The 21,769-nt window shown below is 40.0% G+C and overlaps 1 protein-coding gene across 1 annotated transcript in view; it reads right to left on the bottom strand.

The window, feature by feature from the left end:
* LOC139708230 (serine/threonine-protein kinase MARK1-like) overlaps nt 1-21,769 on the bottom strand; it is an 80,514-nt gene that overhangs the window by 25,529 nt on the left and 33,216 nt on the right. The window contains exon 4 of the mRNA XM_071620203.1: nt 555-608. Coding sequence (XP_071476304.1) covers nt 555-608 — 54 coding nt within the window. The remainder of the gene's footprint in view (nt 1-554; nt 609-21,769) is intronic.

Below are 21,769 nucleotides of genomic sequence, written 5' to 3'. Positions count from 1 at the left end.
GTCTGAAGTCAAGTCTACAAACAGAATTATCCTTTGGAATGTGACTTTGACCTCATAGATGCTGCCAAGCCCTAAGTTATTGGGTCTCTCCATCCCCCCCCCCCCCCCCCTCCCCCCACAAGGCATGATGAAAAGTTGGCTAACACTGGGTGCAAAGCATATTGCTCTCACTTGATGTGCAGCACGACTCCGTTGATGGGTATAAGACACCAGCTGGCAGCCGACATCATCAACGTGCTTTGTGTCATTCAGTCCAGGAGGAACACACTTCATATACCGGGAACTGTAAAAGCTGTTATTTTTGCGAACGAGGAAGGCACAGATGTTTTCGCAAAATGTTCTTTCTGCGCTCTGACACCCAGGTTATTGTCAGTGCACTAATTCCCGACCGTTCACTCTGCCACTTTATGCGATCAAGAGCAGGCGGTGTTATTTTTCGCGTGTTGTCAAATTTGCGACCCAATGGTGATCTGCGAAAATTAAACCCTCGCGACAACAACATTTTTTACAGTCCAATACGGTGAAGGACATTACTGTACTCAGTTCAGGCTTACCTTTTGAAGACTGCCTGGATTCAATTGTGTTTTGTCGATAATCTTGATTGCAACCTGTAGACGAACAAATAAGAGATGAAAGACAAGAAAGAGTCACTCAGTGCAGCCGGCAGTGTGAAAAGGAAAACAAAACTTCAAATTGAACACTAGCATCATAAAAGTGCCTTCACAACACTGCATAATTGATGCATGTACTGTATTAGCACATACTACATGTCACAGTTCAGGAGTTGTGATGGAACTCAACAATTTTAATGCCCTTTTGAATAAATCGTGCCACGCACAAATTGTGGCACATTAAAGATAGTTATGACTTTTAAATAAGTAAAGGTGGCATTAAAGTCTCATTTCGCAGTGGCACCATGATCCTATGATCCTTGAGGTTACAATTTTTTCAGATACTATTGTAAACATCAAAAGCAAGACATGTATCAGAGTGTATGCTATGTACAACAACTCAATTGCTTAATCATTTTCATGCAGATTAGTGACAATAAAAGACAAGTACAAATATCCAATCAACACTTTGGCTTTTTTTCCCCCTTTCATTCATTCATTGAAAATTAGAAAAACAACAACAACAAAACAATAGAGCTGGATTGAACATATCTAATCAACAGTGCTGGCAGCTCCAATTCTTATGGCAATTCTGCTATTAATTAAAACGGTAGCTGGATAAAAACAATTCTCTGCAACAAAGTATGCATGAATCTCATTATTGATTTTGTGCAATCATACAATAAAAGAAAAGTTCACATATGAAATGCACCACAACACACAAATATTCAATTTGAAATCATCAATACCTTAAAAAATGGGGTGAATTACATTAAGAGAAAAGAAAGTGTTCTATCTTTGTCTGAAAAGTCTCAATTTTACAAATCAATGGATATGTAATCACTGACTGACTGGTTTTCAACTGTATTTGGAATAGAATGCAGAAGATGACAGGAAATTGGATCTGAAATAAATACTGTACAAATGAATGTCTGGCGAAACACTCAAAACAAATCAAGGAGTGATGAAAAAGCCTGTGTGGTATAATACATATACAATTTGATTTCAGAGTACGCCACACTTTTCCCACTGGAGGAATACATTAGTCAACATGGTTACATATACATATATGTGATTGTCGGTCATAAATGTAAGACATCGTCTTGACAAGTGAATCTATAAATGTGCGCTGGAGTGTATACATAATGCACATCTCCAGGGCAGGCAGGGGGAGTGCTTGGATGTGTAGATAATTATGAAATGAGAAAGAAAGATGGAAGTGGAGCTAAATCGAATCATCCCCGAGCGTTAGAATTGTCACAAGAAGGGTTTCCGCTTGGATCACTATCCTTAGCATCAACTGGTTTCAGCTTCAAATGGCTAGAACTACTTTTGACTGAGTTCTGCTCGGCCAGTGTATAATTGCATGGTGCCTGAAATGTAAATTTTATCTCTTTCTCTCAACTGACTCCCGTTGAATTTCACCTTGGCCAAGGAAAAAAAAAAGGGGGGGGGGGTGGGGGAGGATACTAGGTAGGTAAATTCATCTTATAAGCCCCAAGATGCATCATTATTCTGATGAGGAATTTCATTAAAACATGCCTCCAGTGCTCATCCATGTGAAGTAGGACGTCAAAGGTCATGGGGCAACCACAGATAAAGCAATAAAGAAATTTCACGAGTAATTCAATTGATCAAAGTGTTGTGTATTTCTCTGCATAGCTCGTTTGAAAGACTGTGCATTTATCAGTCTTGTAGTTCCTATCAATTATAACTGTGTAGCAAGGGGCACGCCCCCACTGCAACTCCTATCTTTCCGTAATGTAGATCATCACAGGCCGAACCCTTTTGATGTTCTACTTTTATACACCTGTTCCAACCTACAACAAATTGACTATGCAGACTTTGGGTTCATTCATTTCTCATCGATTGTATGTACGCAAGGTCAACAGAGACACTATTGATACACACTGCAGCTGCCTTGGTACTACCTTCCACTCTGCAAGCAAAGTCTTGCCTGGATGGTAATTTTTGTATCATACAGCTACTAAATCAGGGAGTCTAATGGGGTGTTATATTGCTGATGCTGCACGTAATTAATCAAATCAAAGTCTGGTCAACAAGTCCAACTGCACAATCCCTTCTTCCACTTCCGTCTGCACATTTTCAACACGTCCATGTCAACATCTACCAGTGAACTAGATGAAGTGTGGCTGGGTGAAGGGTGGGAAAGAGGAGAACAAACAGCTTCTGCAGTGGGATTCACACTGACACGAATTAGCGGGATACAAATCTTGAGATATTTGCATTGTGATCCAAATTGCTACATATTTGCCTGTGTGAACATATAATAAATATCCCACTAAATAATGTAATCACCATTGTGATCCAAATCCCAAGAAATCTTGTGAATTATTTCAGAATTGTTGCAACAATATGAGAAATAATGCAATACTTCGCACTGTGGCATGTGTGTGAACCCTAAAGAAGAAAAAAATTGAATAATTTTCTTTTGCCCCATCATTCAAAATATATATCATGACAGCACACGAAAACCTAGGGTCATTATTCTGGTAGGATTTGGGCATGCGCAGTTTGGTCGACAAATTATCGAAATTGGCAATTAGCGAGATATTTCTGTCCATCTGAACAGGCATAGAATGTCTCTGTATTTGGATTGCGATCGTTATCTCACTATTTTGTCTGTGTGTGTCTTTATGGTGCCTACTGAATGAAGGCAACGCATAGTTCTCCGAAGGACTCAAAATCAATCTTCCACCATTTGGAATTTGCTTGCAATACACTGAAAAGGTCTACCACGAACTTGTCTGGCTGATGCGATTTGCCAGGATAATGATCTGGTTTGGAGTATTTTGAGATAAAAGAATGTACATCTGTATGATAATAAAAGTTGGTGGACCTGACATCTATTTCTGAAGAGTCCTCCCTGTTCAGTAGTGGGTAGGTATAATGATGATCTATCGTGCCCTGGCAATTGTATTTCACAATGAGCTGAATGCGATTCACTCTAGCGCGGAAGGTCAATAAATACTGCTATAGCCGATTTTGTTGATTATCAATAATCAATAAAAAAAAAATGTAGTAAACACAATCAGACATGTGTTAAAATTGCAATACTTTACTGTCAGCGAACCTTTTTTGGCTAATATTTTGTAGTTTTATCATTACCTAACTGAATTCCTGTTAAGGTTAAAGGTTTAGGGTTGGTGGTCTGGTGGAAATCCAGGAATCTCCTACATTTATGTTGAAGTTGTATTTTCTTCAGTTTTTGAAATTAATGTATGAATATATTTATAAATGAAGTTAATGGTTGGATGATTATATTGGAATTGTATTGTGTTTTTTACGTTTTGAAGTTTGATATGGGCTATGGCGTTAAGGGGTGGGGATCAGGGGTTGAGTGATAATTTTTTTATGATTGTTAAATGTTTCTTAGAGGCAACACGAGTGGGTTCACATCCCTATGGGCAATAGTAAATGTATTTACTTTTGTGTGCCCTGACCCTCATGTAGTCTCCATTCATTTCATTTTCATTTTGTGTAATGTGTACAGTACAGCATATCCTTTGTAATGTTAATTCTGGTTTTTGTTTCATGTTTGTAATGTTTATGATATGTATCCTATATTCTTTATCTGGTCAAATAAATAATAATAATAATAATAATAATATTGATAACACTGTGCTGTTTCACACATTTCTTATACATCTAATATGTCTATTTCAGAGCAAAAATCAACAGTTTCTGCAGGCACATGGAAACTAGTAAGAGTTGAGTGTTAATTATTAATTTCTATATTTGACATTCAGAGAAATGAGAGCAATGTCCATGCTCATTGACCTGAACTGTTTACACTCTGATCTACTCAACTTAAAATAAAACCCCAGTAAACATAATGCCTCGGGCAACATTTCATAGCAGAGGCATAAAAAAATCTAACAAACAACAACAGCTACAAAACACAGAATTGTGGTGATGAGACAAAAATATCCAACCATCAATTGTAGGATAATCCTGTGGTAATGAGCATTTTTCTTCTATCCATTTCGTTCCAGGAATTCCCTGCCGAAAACCTGTTTGGCAAAAAGAGGGCCTCTTGTGACTCATACTGCATGATTTCATTTTTTTTTTCTCACAAGTACAGCTGCGCATCTAAGGATGTGTACATGCCACAGAACATACTACATGTATTGAAGGTTTCCATGTTTGTCAACAAGTATGCCACAGAGATTCAGGAACAGTAAACCAATTAAAGATGGGAAATCCCTCTTCACTATCCATTCCTTTCCCCATCTCCCTCTATTGCGAAGGAGAAGATAAAGAAAGAAAAAATGTGTCTTAAAACGTTTCCTACGTCGTCATCAGCGTAGAAAAATAGATTTGTCTTTCAAAATGTCAGAGTGCCAAAGCAGCACCATACTGGGTTAACTCAGTTTGCCCAATATGAGGGGGTGTTAATAATAGCCCCAAACGCAAGTACATTGTAGCAGTAGCAGCAGCGAGAGCCAGCATGCCACATATTGTAGACATATTGACTGTCACACAGCATAATAGATGTGTACCCTTCTTCATGGACCTACACAGTTTAGTATGTTTACCCTGATTCACTCCCTGCACATCAGGATGGTAGTCGGGAGTACCTGTGCATCTCCTAGGCTGTATGCCATCTGTTAGTGAAAATCTTGCCGAAAAATTTGGAAGTAACTTTAATCCCCCCCCCCCAAAAAAAAAAGGGTGTAAACACCTACGATGACACTTGAAAACCATTTATGTAGGAACGTAAGTGTTGACATGCCAATGCATGCTAATTAGAATGTCTTTTCAAGATCTGCCCAAAGATTAATATCCCACTCACTACAAGCTGAAATTTCACCTTTTCATAAGGAAAAAAAAAAAGAATAAGACATGGTCTTTGGTGAACAAATGTTTCTGAATAGGCCTTCTCTGTATGTTTCATGACATTTCTTGTTATTTGGATTGTAACATCATATAGATTGTTCTTGAGAAGTAATATTCTGCTGCCTGAACTTTACAAACCAAACATAACCAACATACAAATTATTAATGTAAACTTCACTAATGTTATCATATTGTTGTAATTACATATTCTTCAAAGAAAGGATCTTCAAGTGCATGCTCTAAGTCTAACTGTAGGAATAAATAATTACTTCCACTCCACCATATTTTATCAGAGTAAACCATTCATGTACAGTATGTTCTCCTTGCTCTGGAAGCGAGATAAATAGATAAATAGTGTAGATAGATAGATAGATAGATAGATAGATAGATAGAAGAGAATAGATGACACAAGATAGAGAGAGACAATGAACTGTAAAACCAAAGTCAAAGCCCTACAATTTGCAAGCAGCATCACTAAATCGGTCGATATGACAGACCAGCCACTCTACATGCCGTTCTCCACATATTACTGAACACATGTGCTTTGGAAACGGGCATGTGTGTGGCAAACACATGCAATATGTAGCGCTGGCTCGCTGTTAGGCATGTCCCACACTATATCGGCCATGTCTGAATCCAAAATACAGCCTGTGCATGCTGTAGTTGCACCCACAGTCCACCATATCGACATGGCACATACATAGTATACTGACTCACAGATGTACCCCATCAAGCATGCAAGCAAATGCATAACATACTACTCCCCCAGTGTGTGTGTGCATACAATATGTATACTTGTATTTTGAAGAATACCAAAAAGCCAGTTTTATTGTCATCGCCAAACCCCCTCTCCATACTCCTTTCAATCACAAACAAATTTTACCACGGCAGAGGAAAATTTGCACACTATACCTGCACTAGTTTTTACAGTTGCCCTCGCCAAATGAACCTCAAATGTACGAGTGAGCCCTCGAGGGAGCGGACATAATCTCTCCTCTGTGTCTGAAACTGGAAGACTACACACCTGGCTCTACTTACACCAGTGGTGTATGATTCATGGGGAGAGGCATGATTGATTGAATAACCCAGGTTCAATATTGATTTCATTGTTATGATCTCAGATGATAACCATAATGGGGCATAGAAAGAAACTCACCAGCGACAGACAAATAACTGGACTAAGTATCAGGGCTCCTGGCTGAGAATTAAGGGGGTATGCACAGTCAAATTTTGGAGTTAGTGTTTGCAATTCGCCCCCCCCCCCCCCCCCCCCCATACATCCAGGGAATATGTTCCTATAAATATCAAGTTACTGTTCCGTCACAAAAGTATTTTGAGGACAGACCAATGCTGATCTCAAAATTTGTTAGTGACAGAATGTCCCAGTAAGTTTGGTTGAATTTTTAAAAAAGACACAAATTCAGATGAGACACTGCAGATTGTTTTTTTCCTTTCAGTAACAATTATGCCAGTTCTTCATTTTATGATTTCACATGGCTACAAGTATTGTCTCTGGCAGGCAAGCCTTTAAAATCTTTATGTTTCATTATAATTTCTGATTAATAAATGCTGACAATGGGTTACATAGTGCAATTGGCTAAAAACTGCTCATAAATGAATGTCTTCAAATCAATGACTCTCAAAAATTATCCCAATACAACACACGAGGACAATCTATGATCCAAATGTACAACCCTGAACCATGATCTAGTGATCCTGTTTGGTATATCATCTTCATAGAGCATACATTACTGAATGTTTACTTTTGTTTATAATGCACAAAATGAAGCCTCTTTATAAAGGGAAAAACAATATTTCCTTCTATCTATTTGACTGAGAATATTCCCCGGGGATGCTGACAAGCCTTTACTTAAATGAGTGTTTCTAGATTGTACACAAAACCTGTTACAAAACAGAGAATTCAATATGACAATTACCAACTGCTTCCAAATTTGCACATTCGTTATCTTGTATGAAATTATGCAAAAATGAATGGTCTCCTTTTACAGAATAAAATAAATCATGCATGCAAGATTTCTGTCGTTGGATCTGTATCAAGAGGGCAACATGTTCAGTTGAACTTGGCCTGACCTTATAACAGCATGAAGCTTCCCCTCTACCAAGAACTGAACAAGGAAACCTGATCGTGGCATTGTGTCTGGGTCCCCCTTGTTTTTTTTTTTTTTTTTTTTTTTTTTTTGGGGGGGGGGGGAGAACAGTTTGTGACACACTGGCACACTCAAAGATCATCATTTCCCTCTTTACATGATGTATCTTTTTTTTTTCTTTGGCTCACATACCTCTAAAACTAATGGCATGGCATATAAACGCTATTGCACACAGAAAGACATAATACCACAGTTTGAGTTGTCACCTACGAAGCACACATTCAGGACACTTTTCTTTCGGGTTTATGACGCGTGACCAATCTTGCACACAAAGTTTCTTGTGACCAATCTTGCACACAAAGTTTCTTGTGTACGGGGCCTCAGAATGTAGACAACATGAGGCCCTACAATAGGTGAGGTAAGGCAACAATGCAAACAAATCTGTGAAGAGCTGGTCTTGCTACTCAGACCCTGACAGCAAACCATCAAGATCCTCTACTTTCCATACAAGGATGGATAGTTGGTCTGAAGGACTAAAAAAAACCCCAAAAAACATACAACATAAAATCAGCAATGAATCATGAAGCATCATAAACATGCGAAAGAGAATGCCTGTATATTTTCACTTTTCTAACATAATGAAAGAGCACTTTCAGAAAGCACAGAGAATTATATTACTCGTAACTTATGTCAGTAACAAGGCAAAAGAATGTGTACTTTTCATACAAATTGAAATATTATTCATTTTTATAAGATATTTTTTAATATCATTATTCACATGTGATATCACAAACTGACATAGTCTTCTCATCCTGCAATGGCTACACCAAAACTTTTAAAATGCATAACTTTCGCAGGGACTGTCCGATTTTCCTCAAACTTTACTGTTGTGTTCTACTACTACTATACGAGCTGAAATTTTAGCGGTGGTTTTATTTTCGCGAATTTCGCAAATCGCCTTTGAAACGCGAAAATAAAAACATGCGAAAATAACAACGCGCAAAAAGCTAAGTTCAGTTAGACCCTCGCAACCGCGAAATAAACAACACGCGAAAATGTCCTCCATGTAGCAATTTGCGAAAATATCTGTACGCAAAATTTCAGCTCGTACAGTACTTCTGCATTCAATAAATCCACACATTGGGCGTCATTCCCTGAAGATTACCACAGAAACATAATCTGCACTTTGAATGTCATGGATACTCACAGATAATTCTTTGCACATCAACATTAAAGGGTGTGTACAGTTCTGGTCTAGGTGAAGATTTAGCTTTTAACGTTTTGTGAGATATTCAGAAACCACTGTATGAGATGTCAAAGAGCATGCGGTTCTAAGGGGTATCAAAAGTTTATTCGATGAAAATCGGTTTTGAAATGGCTGAGATATCCAAAAACAAGGTGAAACAAAGAGATACCAATAAAGTTGGGGCATGTCGCCTTTTATTATTAGCACTTTTTTGGATATCTCAGCCATTTGAAAACCAATTTTCATCAAATAAATGTTGAATCCTTCTTAAAATTACATGCTCTTTCATATTTCATAAGAGGCTTTTCATTATCTCACTTAGGAATGTTCAAAACATGAATCCCTACCTCAACCAGTACTGTACATTCCCTTTAAGACTTTGCACTGTACATCAAGCAGCACTTGTTCCACATCATTTTACCTCTCATTTCTATTGGTGACTGTTTACATACACTGTGAGTTGTAATGGGTTATGGTAACCCTAAGGGGGTTAATGCTGCAATTCAGAAGTACGAACTCCCTGCATGCAGACATGCACGTCACAGAGTGGGTGACGACTGGCAATGTCTGGCGCCTCTCGTGTGGTTGCCAACGATGAATGTTCCCTTGCCATCCAGCCTGAGCCTGGAAATGGGTGCACTGATGCTGGTAAATGCCCTCAAATTTCAGATCTTTACAAATTGTGATGAGACTGGCACCCGTTATAACAGTCTTGTCGCAGACGCCCCTGCCTACAGCCAACCTGCCCTTGGAGCTCAAATTAAGTTTTGGTAATGAGACGTCGAAAGAAGCATGTGGGACTAGAAAGTACAGGAGACATTTCTTTTCTCTTTCCTTTCTTTTTTTCCTGCTTGGTCATAGAAGATATTAGCTGTACTAACTCCTGGCCTCAACTTGCCTGAACCTTACAGCACTCATGTTATTTGAAGCCTCCTTTTAAATCTCTTTTAAAAGTAAACATATCTCCTCATTGTATCTCACAGTTTCACCTAACTATCACAATGCACGAGCTTTTAATCTATAGTCCAAACCATGCACCCTTTCCACGTAGTACACAACTAATGCTTATGTCTAAACATAAAAACATTACAAAATCAGAACATTCAGGATTTACGCCTGCACTAATTTGCTGTAAATACAATGTATGCTTAGATTATCTGCAATCTATGAACACAAAATCCTTTGAATAAAATATTTTACTATGTATTTTTTAGAACACCATTAAAAAATATGGAAAAACTTCATAACAGAGATGACCCCAATGCATACGTCTCTAGAGAAATGATGTTCTTGAATGAACAGAGAGATCCTGATGCGTAATCCCCTAAAACATAATCAGTAAGTTTAATCAATCATTTTCATTTCCCCTTTTCAAACTCGACTCGACTACAGGGACATTCAGATAGAAGAAACTATAGTAATGATTGTGATTCATCTCAGGGATGATAACATGGTCATCGATATTCAACATAATTTGTTAGATGACGTGTGGCACAGTAATGGGATTCACACCTACATGAATTAGTGGGATATAAATCTCGAGATCTGCATCACAATCGCAATCTCGAGTTTTTTGCATGTGTGGACACAAAACCCCCACCACTTCGCGTAATCAGCATCCCGATGCTAATCCCAAGAAATCTTGCGATTATTTCTGAATTGGCATGCTAATTCACCCCACGGTGACTGTGTGAACACTTGGCCAGATAATCTCCATACATTTATCATATTTATAGATTTATATCCCATCATTCAAATAACACATAACAGCGTGCGCACCACACCGTTGTGATGCGCAAGAACAATAGATTTATCGACTAGCAATAAGCGGGCTATTCCTGTCCATGTGAACGCTTGTAAAAAATCTCGAGATTTGAAGCGCAATCGTCACCCCGCTACTTCTGACCGTGTGAAGGCTTGCACGATATCTCAAGATTTGGAGCGTGATCATCATCCTGCGATTTTGTACGTGTGAATGTGGCTAGTAACGATGTCCTTCTTAATGTAAATATACAAACACCCCAAACCACACCCTTTTATCTGACTACTTGATGGCAGGGACAAAACGATGACTATGCCCATGTCTGAAGGCTGACTCTATTCAAGCCCAGGGTGCTCAGCACATAATTAGAAAGTGAAGATTTACATGGCACATTGTATGCATTTCCAGTCAGGAGCTGTATACAAGTACAGTACCATTGTTTCCAGCTGTTGAGTGTCTTTCATGGGGGGGGGGGGGGGTCCTCTCTTCTGTGTACAATATTATGTTTGGCACAAAACTCACAGTAATTGGCATGTGACCCTGCAATTGATCATTCTTGGCCACACAGTTAATATCACTGGCCATTTGTAACCTACAAATATATGACAACGCCTTGAGTTAAAGGACAGGCTTGAGATTCACTTGGGCTAACACTGAACCACAGCTTTGATGGCAGTTTGTTATATATATTGACTGTTACAATATTAATCATATTGGATGGCAATGAATGAGATATTGACCAGGGAATATTGCACAAGGGAGGGATAAGATTGGAGGAAAATTATAATGTAAAACTGTCTCCAACAAACAAACAAGCAAATGAATACTTGAGGGATGTTAAACATGGATCGTGCGCGGTTAAAAAAAACCACACACACACACTCACAAAACTATTCTGATGCGATATTACTCATACATTGCCCTTTAAAGCTTGAAAGGGGCTCTTTGCGTGGGAAGAGAGACAGGGGGGCTTGCCCAGGGCGGCATGAAGCGAATGGATGCGAATAGATGCCGGGCGATAATATATTACATCCCAATGTGGACAATGCACAGGTAATTCAGAGGAGCGGGTCAAGTGTCGGAGATTGCACTTTGGAGCCATGATTGTAGAGCGATGGGGGGGGGGGGGGGGGGAACCAACTTCCAAATTGAGTTGATTCCCTTTGACAATCCTGAACTTGAAATGACACTATCACCTTGAATCCATTTTTCGTGGTAATGTCCGGATGGGGCAATTGGCTAAATACCAGGACGGACTGCATGCCTCCTTCAATTCAAGAGGTACCTTGCGTGTTTGATACAAAGAGTCTATTATCACCATCAACTGCAGCCAGCCCAGTATACAGTGGTAAGTACTATTCTGTTGCGTATCTTGGAGGTACATTACGATGGCAAAACTGTGCATCCTGTATTCTTATCATTTCTGACAAAATCTAATATGTCATTAAAAGGTGAGGCCCACCTTTTATTAGAATTTTGTTTTAGTTTGTTTTGGGATATTTCAACCATTTCAAAACCAACTTTCATCAAATAAACTGTCAATTCCTCTTAGAATGGGATGTTCTTTAATATATCATATAATACGTTTCTAATTATCTTGCAAAGAAAAAATTAAAATCAGAATCCCCATCTCAACCAAAACTAGACCACCGCTTTAAGCTCCCTAGGCTGCTTTTTGTTAAGTTTTATCCACTTGCCTTGATGGCTTCTACAAATTTATATGATGAAAAAACACTGAACTTGTTTTCCTCTTTTACAGGAAATACTTGTTACTTCATGGCTTTCTGAACTATAGGCCTACAGCTTAAATCTAGTTGCCAGTATTTTTTTAGAATGGTCTTCATTCTTTTATACACCATTGAAACAGTTATCAAAGTCACTTTTTGTACCCCTTTCACTGTCGCTATGAAACAGAATATTCTGGTTTTTTTTCTCTATCTCCCTTGCGGTTTTCACATGGCTTTTAGGCACAGCTATGAGCCCGTGTTTGGCTGGAGATCCCCGTAATCTTGCAGGAATTACGGATGCTACCTCAGAAGGCAATAATGGGTTGCACCATGTTGCTTGATGAAGTCTGTATGCTGTCGAGCAGAACATGTGCCAGGACACTTCAGCACACACACATACACAAGTCGAAAGCAACGTACCTAATAATGCAGCAGAATATGAGCACTTGCCCATGGTCCTTCAACGATATTCCTACAGCTTGTTGACCGTACAGCTTGATGGCGGAGCTAGAATTGGTCTCGTTTGTGCATACGCTTCGAAGGTGTCAACACAAACAGATCTCTTTAGGAATACACAAATGCTTTCAATGATGCCAAGCTAGAGAATCATAAATCACATTATATACACTACATGGGCAATTGTTGTTTTCCCATAAAATAGACTGAAAATGAATGCTTTCCAGTGTATGGCCAGTTCCTCAGCAATGCTGATATCTATTTTGTGATAACGAGTAATAAAATATATGCCCTCAGTTAAGGGACCAAAAATCAATTGAATGATAATCACAAATTATTTCTTGAGCTGATACTAAACATAAGATAATTTAGAGTGATCAACATACAAGCCCTTAAAAAAAAAAAAAAAAAAAAAAATTCCCAGGGGTAAAATTGTATCTCACATCCTGACATTGTTGAACTGGATTGCAAATGCTCTGCTGAATTCTCACACAAAACAAAAGTGAAAACACACACAGTAATGCAACCTGTAAAATCATTCTTAGTACATCAGTGCAATACTGAGTCAAAACAAAAGCACATCCAGGCACATGACATACTGTAAAAGCACAGTCTACCCTCTCACTGCACACACAAAGCAATTAATACAGTAAAAGTACCACAACAGAGTTCTTGAGTCTACATTATGAGCGACTCGGGAACAGACTCTTCCCTCTATTCTACACATCATAACACGGCCGTGAGTACACAAGGCCGGTGTGCGAACTCTGAGAAGTGCTGTGGGGGCCCATTGTTGCCAGGGCCTTTCAGGGAACCCTTTTCTGTCGATAAGCCCGAGCCATAGAATGGGATCAATACGTGCGTCCGGCAGAGTGGATCCCTCCCATCAACGATCACACATGTTATAATAGTAGCATGATAGCTACAGGAAAACAGATGGAGACATGTGCCGACTGCCAAAAAGTGGGGATCCCTAAAAATTAATCTGAAAAAAAAAAAGGACCCTATTTGTCTTTGTTAACGTGTCTTCCATCTGCTATCTTGGAGGGTGTGCCAGGTCATATCATTATCTACATACTACATACATCTTGACAGAGAGTCACAATTAAGAAAAATGTTACTCAGGAAAGTACTGAAAACTGTTACTTCATACGTTAGTTTGAAAAGAAAATGTAAAGTTTCCCATTCGTGATGGTCCGGCAGTCATGCGATTACGATAACCTACAGACTTCCAGGGGACCATGGAGCATGATTGTTCCTCCATGACCTCCTAATGAGCAAGTGGTCTCAGCTTCATTACTGTTATACTCCCCCCCCCCCCCCCCCCCCCCTTATTCTGATTCAATCCTCCAGGTCTTTTTCTTTCGTTACAAGGTTTTGTTGCATTTATTCTATAACCTTTCCCTTTAGGGAAATTAAAGAAATCACTGCAAAATAACCAAAACAACAAGACCTGACATCTCAGTGGCAAACAATTGTATAAAACAAATCTCTGAGGGCTTGTGAAGTCATGTCTTTAAAGTGGACGAGGGTACTATGAAAATGATTGCAATTTTGACCCCACAGTCAATTTACTTATCTATTTGTTTATATATATATATATATATATTTTATTCATTTGTTTATTTATTCATTTATTTATCTATTTATTCAACTTATTCTCAAGACTGCACTAAGTCTATAGAAGTCTAAACAGGACTGTACCAAACTAAAGATGAATCACTATCCTGTAAAGAAAACTGTATAATGCTGTAGCATTGTCACTTGTATGTTATTCTCCCATCTCTCACACTGGTCTGAAACTCAATATGTATCTCAAGTGCCACTACAGTTTTGATTACTCGCTGTTGACTACAACATGTTTCGAGAAAAACTGGGTTGAACTTTGCTTGGACTTGTTGGAGACTTTGTAAACAAAAAGGCTGTTAACTTTCACATACGCATGAAGGACAGCAAATGTGATTTTCCTGATTTGCGAAAACTTTTATCACTTTCAGTCACGTATTCATCAACAATGTAATCTCGAAATTTCTATTGAACACTACCCTTATTCACTCTTTCCAGATTGCCTTAGCCATGAGTGCCATAAAAAAGACAGTTAATCATAGAACTATATTGAGAGCAAAACTTTCCCCTAAATATTTCTTCGGTCCAGGTCCCTGCCAAGCTCCTAATGCAATATCAGCATTGCCGGTGCCGCCCACTTGCACGCAATGACATCACTTTACTCGTCAGCGTGAACCGACTCAATGCGAAGGACTACCAGGAACTCGTCGGAAAATAAGATTAGGCCTTGGCCAAGATTGCAGACGAGTAATTGAGTTATGTCTAAAGCCTCAGCCAGCATGTAATTAGGACGAATGATAATGAGCTTACAACCAAACATGTACAGGTTTGCTCTGCCGTGTAATTGAGTCTTACGTTTGATGGAGGAACATGCTTACTTGAATTAGCTCCCTACTAATGCTACCTTGATCTTGCTGCTGTCTTCATGGACTCCATTCATCCTTCATATCCCAGTTCATTACTTGTGTGTGTGCGTTTGTTTGTTGTTTTAGTTTTTGAACCCTACAAACATAACGTTAGAATTCTACTTTACTACTGAGCATCGTGCTGATTTGGGTTAAGCAGTAGATACTGCTACATGTAGCTAGAGTGTCACTCCACTCTATGTTCGAGTTGAATTTGTTGAAACAGGGTCTAATCAAACAAGAAGAAGCAAGACGTTTCATCAAAATCACGCAAGAAGTAGTTCTACAGGGAGCTTTAAAATTTCACATGAATTGGTGAAATATTGACATTAGCTGCAATCACCTAATATGCAAATGAGTTAAAGTGATGATGTCATCAACACAAAAGTACCCCCATGGCCCACAAATCTTAATCAATTTTCCTGTTTTGGAATGAAATCCACATGAAACCTTTGTACAGTGCATCTTTCACATGAAGTACACATAAACATGTATACTATTGTTGGTCTAAGATAACTGAGCAGTAATGAGTTTTAGGGGTGAAAGAGAGACAGCTGCTAGTAAAATCATCACGTCAAAAAAAAAAAAAACTTTTGTAAAAATATTTTGGGGCAAAAAGAATACGAGAAATGTGAGGTAATGCAATTACTACTTCATTAAATATGCATAATTTATGTGGTAAGGACTAATGTCACTGATTTGTGAGGACTTGTGAAAATACTATCTTTAATGATCTTCTACGAAAACCATTCTCTTGGCTTGACTTTATTCTGTTCAAAAAGCCAACTTTAATAAAGGGGGAGTTACACTTTAATTACTATTGCCATAACACAGAAGGGAGTTGTACTTAAATTACATTTGCTATATAACATAGTGGGGAATATGATCACAGACACTGTAGTACTATAGATGTTGATAAATCTTTATGGAGGAAATAAAAGATGGCCAATGTCTGAGGATTGAAATTTGAAGCTGAATTTCATATCAATTCTTTTGTTAATTTTCTGATTAGGTGGGTCTAGTATTGCGCAGTAATTTATAACCCATGCCCTATTTGTAATTGAACTGTGCATTTTCTACATTTTATAACGGAATGAGTACACTTGTTATACAAATGTGAACTTTTGCTGCTGTTTTCCTAGCAGTATTATATTGTTCATGCATGTAAAATGGAGCTCTTTTTCATATCTCTGGCATAGAAGAGAAAGACACAAAGACATACCACATTGATGCACGTTTATTGCTGTCATTGCATATCATATATACCTACCGTAGATCACTTCATTGAATACTAGTAATACTGTTCAATCTTTTCAGAGCATAAATATGATAAACAGCAGCTGTTAGATGGTCACATGTATCCACTTGATTATAAACAATATCTAGCCTATCAAAAACTGCACAGACTTGGACGTGCAGCTACTTTACATTTATGGCACATATCCCATCCTAAACACTATTGGTGAATACTTCTACTAAAAACATATCAATGAGTAAATCACTGCCATGATGCCCCTCTGCCTGTAAAAGAGACAAGAAGGGGGGGGGGGGGGGGGGAGACAGGGAGATAGAGAGTGAGACAGAGAGTGAGAGAGGGTTAATGCTTGACCCCCTTTTGAGGCTACCCCACCAGCTGGGTCTCCCGTCGAAGGGCCGACATGTTCATCTCATTACACAGTAGCATGCCCATACTGTGAGAGCAAACTGCGTCTGCTGAACTGGGCATGCACACGGTGCATTTTCTCTGAAAAATCACTGGGGTACATGTTTTGGACTGTTCTGCTTGTCTCACAGCAAAATACCGGCGACTCATTTTTTCCCCCTTCATTCTCTTTTCCACACAAAATGCCATTGACATGCAGCAAGTAACTACATCAATAGTCACTGCGGTGGTAATTATTAAAACTCCACCCTCCTTTCTCGACTCAATTTCATTATGACTTATTGATCATGGCATGGGCGATACACAATTACATTACAGAATGAATTACGGGTAGCGGGTAGCACTTAAAGGAATTCTCCCTGGGTAATCTAAGATAAAGAAGCATGAACTGCTAGCAGTAAGCTCAAATGTTGCTAAGTCAATCTTTGCTTCTTTAAACAAAGTTGACCAGCACCTTGGTGTTTGGATAATGCACTCCTCCATACATAGGGATGCAGTCTTCTAAGGGCTAAAAAGGCACATTTTTCTTGGGGGGAAAAATTATTGTTACCTTGCATGCCAGACCAGTGTAGTAATACAATGTGGGAGAAACAGTATTTACCATGAAACCGGTATCAGTTTTGGCCAAAAAAGTATGAAATAATGCTAAAAAATAACAGTTGGCATCTTTGACATCTAGGCCTATGGGATTTCATCCAAACTGGTGTATCACAAGCAATTCTTGTGTACTGCATGCACACACACTTCCAATTGCAGTAATTTAAAGAATATGTTGGGAAAAATAAACCCACTTCTAGTCTACCCCTGACAGCATCAAATTTCTTTAAAAATATCCCAGTCACAAACATGACCACAACAACCTTTCAATGTGTAGAGCTGAAAGATGATGAATTGTGTTCAGGGCATCAATTTTTTTCCCCCCACCTACATGCCCACAAATGCATTTGGGCAGGGCCTCGTCTCATATTCCTTTTACTCATAAGTACCCGTTGATTTTGCTCATCTAATAGCAGATCATGCGTTCACATTAGAATTACCGTGGTATTAAATTGCCACTGTTCTCAATGGTAAAATATCACAATAATGGATAGTAATTGACTTGGTACCATTCTCATTCATGGAATACAATAACATATCATTTCGGGCCAGCAATGCGCATGCATATCTCCAATAAGAAAAGACACGAAGTGTGTCGAGTCACATGAGAAATGCATAACTGTATGATCACTGATATATTTCGTGACACAATTCGCACTCAAATACCACATGCGTATTTCTGGCGAAGTTTGAATTATCACCCTAGACATCACAGCATTTTGCAATGTATTTCGCCATTTTGCATTCACATTATGAAATACCAAGCGTAATATTGCATCAATGTGAATGTACCTGAGTGTTAGTGACCCTGGGCAAATGAGCCCTTCATCTCCCCTTCCTTGTCTACTTCAGTCTCTCTCTCTGTTATTCCTTTCACATTTATCTTTTTTCCCCCCTTTTTTTTTTCTACAACAGAGCTGCCATATAAAAGCAGTTACAGTTTGCGACAAGAGGCGGAAATGTATGCGCACCATCATTACTTCTCTGTTTCTTTTCTTTTTTTCCAAGGGTGAAGAAGCCTCCAATGATTCGCGCATAAACAGAAAACATGTGCTCCATTGCAAGACAACGAGCGTGTTTCTACTGAGAGCACCTCACATCCCTGGCATCGCCATGAATTTTGACCAACGCAGCACCTCGTATTTTACGACCACTCGAGCTGTTTCTACTGAGCGATAAAATACGAGGTGATGCAAAAGTGACGTGCAAATGCGGCGATTCCGGAAGTCAGGTATTTTTAAGTCACAGATTTGGGTCACGCGCGCACTGCCTGTTAATACGATCCGAACCCTGCCTGCTTTGCTACAACTGCGTCGGCTATTTTTTGATTAGCCATTTCTCTTCGTCTTCCCATTCAATATACCCCGAACTAACATACTGGTATCCTGCCACTGACTGATAAGAAATTTTTGGAGATCGGAGGGTCCAGTTGAGATTTTCTCAAGGCTGCCACATACTAATGTGGTACTCTCGCGATTCGAGATTATATAAAATGAAATAACGCGGTGTAAAATCAAGTAAGTGATGAGGGCTTATACAATAGACGATGAATGCCACAATTCACATGTAACGTAACGTATAGGGCCTATAACACATACACAAGCGAGTTGGTACAAACAAAGCATGATGCGAACACGGTCGCTGGGTGTACACACGTATTTTGTACACATGTGTCGAAGGAGTGTGTGCGATGAACTGATTGAAAAGCGCGGGGAGAAATTCTAGACGTCCGATACACCACAAATTTTGTTACCCGGTGTGTTTCTACTGAGAATCGTCCTTCGCGTCACCACGCATCGACCACCTCAATAGATGGACGACGGAGCACCTCGCATCAGCCGGCATCGGCCACTACCCGATCTGTTTCTACTGAGGAAAAATTCGAGGTGTCACCACGCATCGGCCGGTATCGGCCGGCATCGGCCGGTATCACCACACATCGGCTGGCATCACCTCGAATTTTTGTCGCTCAGTAGAAACACGCTCAACCATCTGCAATGTGAATATGCTATCACGGGACTGCATTGGAGTTGTTCTGGGGCAGCGAGAGCAACATGAATATGTTTGTTACGAGACTGTTGAGGTGCGTCTCGGTGCGTCTCGGTGCAACACCGGTACAAATTTTTAAAGGCAATGTGAACGCAGTAATAGTGTGTGACTGAATATCACTGAGAATGTGGAACATGCCTGCATACTGTCCTGTCTCCTTCTTCGACAAGAGAAATATTAACATGTGTGTGAGACTTCCTGTGACTGGGGCCCTCCCAGTGCTACATGGTGGATCTTGGCATTTGCCAGCCGACTGGAATAACACACATGAGCGCTTCTTCTCCTTTGCTCGCCGTGCACCATTGCCCGAAGCCAGGTCTGACTACACTTGTTTCTGATTTGGCAAGGGGGCGAATTCAGAGAGAACATTTGGGGCATGTTTCCAAGGTACGGACAGATAATTGGAATGCTAATTTCCACTTCTCACAAAGAGGCAACTTCTAAAAAAAAACCCAGAAAGAGTGATGTCAAATTGCCAGGTTTGACCTTCTGTATCAGCACTACAGCTTGGGCACTACAATTTGTAGAAGCTTCAATTCTTGCAGGTGAATCTAACCCTTGAGTGGGAGTTATTTCACTACTTGCAGAGACACAAAGCATGATTAAAAAGTGAAGATTTACACAAAATTGGTCAATCTACACAGCAGTTTACACTGCTTGGATATCAGTGAGTCGTTTAGATTATTGGCCCATGTGCAAATCAAATAACCAAATATAGGGCCTGCAGGTTAAAACAAGAGACCCGCGGGTCTAGCGCTCACCTGAGTATCGCAAGTTCACCTTTCACGCAGTCACTAATCTAAATCATTCACAGCTCTACCAAAATTTGACCAGGCATTCTCAAGTAGAAGATGAAAATGTACAATACCAAGGGCCCATTTTTTAAAGATTCCTTAATTTGGGGGGATTGGGGCCCCCTGGGGCCCTCTGGGTGGGGCATGGTGCCCATTTTGATAAATTGAGATATTGACCCCTAGGGATGCTACCTGCCAAGTTTGACAAAAATCCATCATGAGGTTTTCAGGAAGAAGATGAAAATGTACAATTCAGGCCCCCATTTGGACCCTTCCAACCACCCCCCCCCCCCTCCCCCCCCCCCTACCCAAGAGGGGCACCCCTGGATCTCCTATGAACAAACTTGTAGTATTATCTCAGCTCTATAACTTTTGATTCTAGAGAAGATTTATAAAGATTCCTTCATTTGGGGGGTTTGGGACCCCTGGGGGCCCCCTGGGTGTGGCATGGTGCCCATTTTAACAAATTGAGATCCTAACCCCCTAGGGATGCTACCTGCCAAGTTTGGTGAAAATGGGTCATGGGGTTCTCAAGAAGAAGATAAAAATGTACAATTTAGGCCCCATTAGGATCCCTCCTCACCCCCTCCCCTGGGTCCCAAGGGGGCACCCCTGATTCTGCCATGAACAAACTTGAAACTACAGTCATCAATGTACTAACTCATAGTATTAACTTAGCTCTATCACTTCTGGTTCTAGAGAAGAAGATTTTTGCGGATTCCTTCATTTTGGGGGGTTTGGGCCCCCCTGGGGCCCCCTGGGTGGGGCATGGTGCCCATTTTAACAAATTGAGTTCTTAACGCCCTAGGGATGCTACCTGCCAAGTTTGGTGAAAATGGGTCATGGGGTTCTCAAGAAGAAGATGAAAATGTACAATTTAGGCCCCATTAGAACCCTTCCCCACCCCCCTCCCCTGGGTCCCAAAGGGGGGCACCCCTGATTCTGCCATGAACAAACTTGAAACTACAGTCATCAATGTACTAACTCATAGTATTAACTTAGCTCTATCACTTCTGGTTCTAGAGAAGAAGATTTTTACAGATTCCTTAATTTTGGGGGGTTTGGGCCCCCCTGGGGGCCCCCTATGTGGGGCATGGTGCCCATTTTAACAAATTGAGTTCCTAACCCCCTAGGGATGCTACCTGCCAAGTTTGATGAAAATCGGTCCTGGGGTTTTCAAGAAGAAGATGAAAATGTAAAAAGTTTACGCACGACGCACGACGGACGACGGACGACGGACGACGGACGACGGACGACGCACGACGCACGACGGACGCCGGACGAAGGGCGATCGCAATAGCTCACTTGAGCCTTTGGCTCAGGTGAGCTAAAAATAGAGACACATTTTCCTTGATATCATTTGTTCTTTTTTTTCCTTTTTTTCCCCCTTTTTTTCGGGGGGGGGGGGGAGGGTTAATTTCTGTT

Source organism: Diadema antillarum, unplaced genomic scaffold (assembly GCF_040938485.1).
Source record: "Diadema antillarum isolate AM-2024a unplaced genomic scaffold, OU_Dant_1.0 scf00000036, whole genome shotgun sequence".
Lineage (NCBI taxonomy): Eukaryota > Metazoa > Echinodermata > Echinoidea > Diadematoida > Diadematidae > Diadema > Diadema antillarum.
This window is presented reverse-complemented; position numbering and strand designations above follow the sequence as displayed.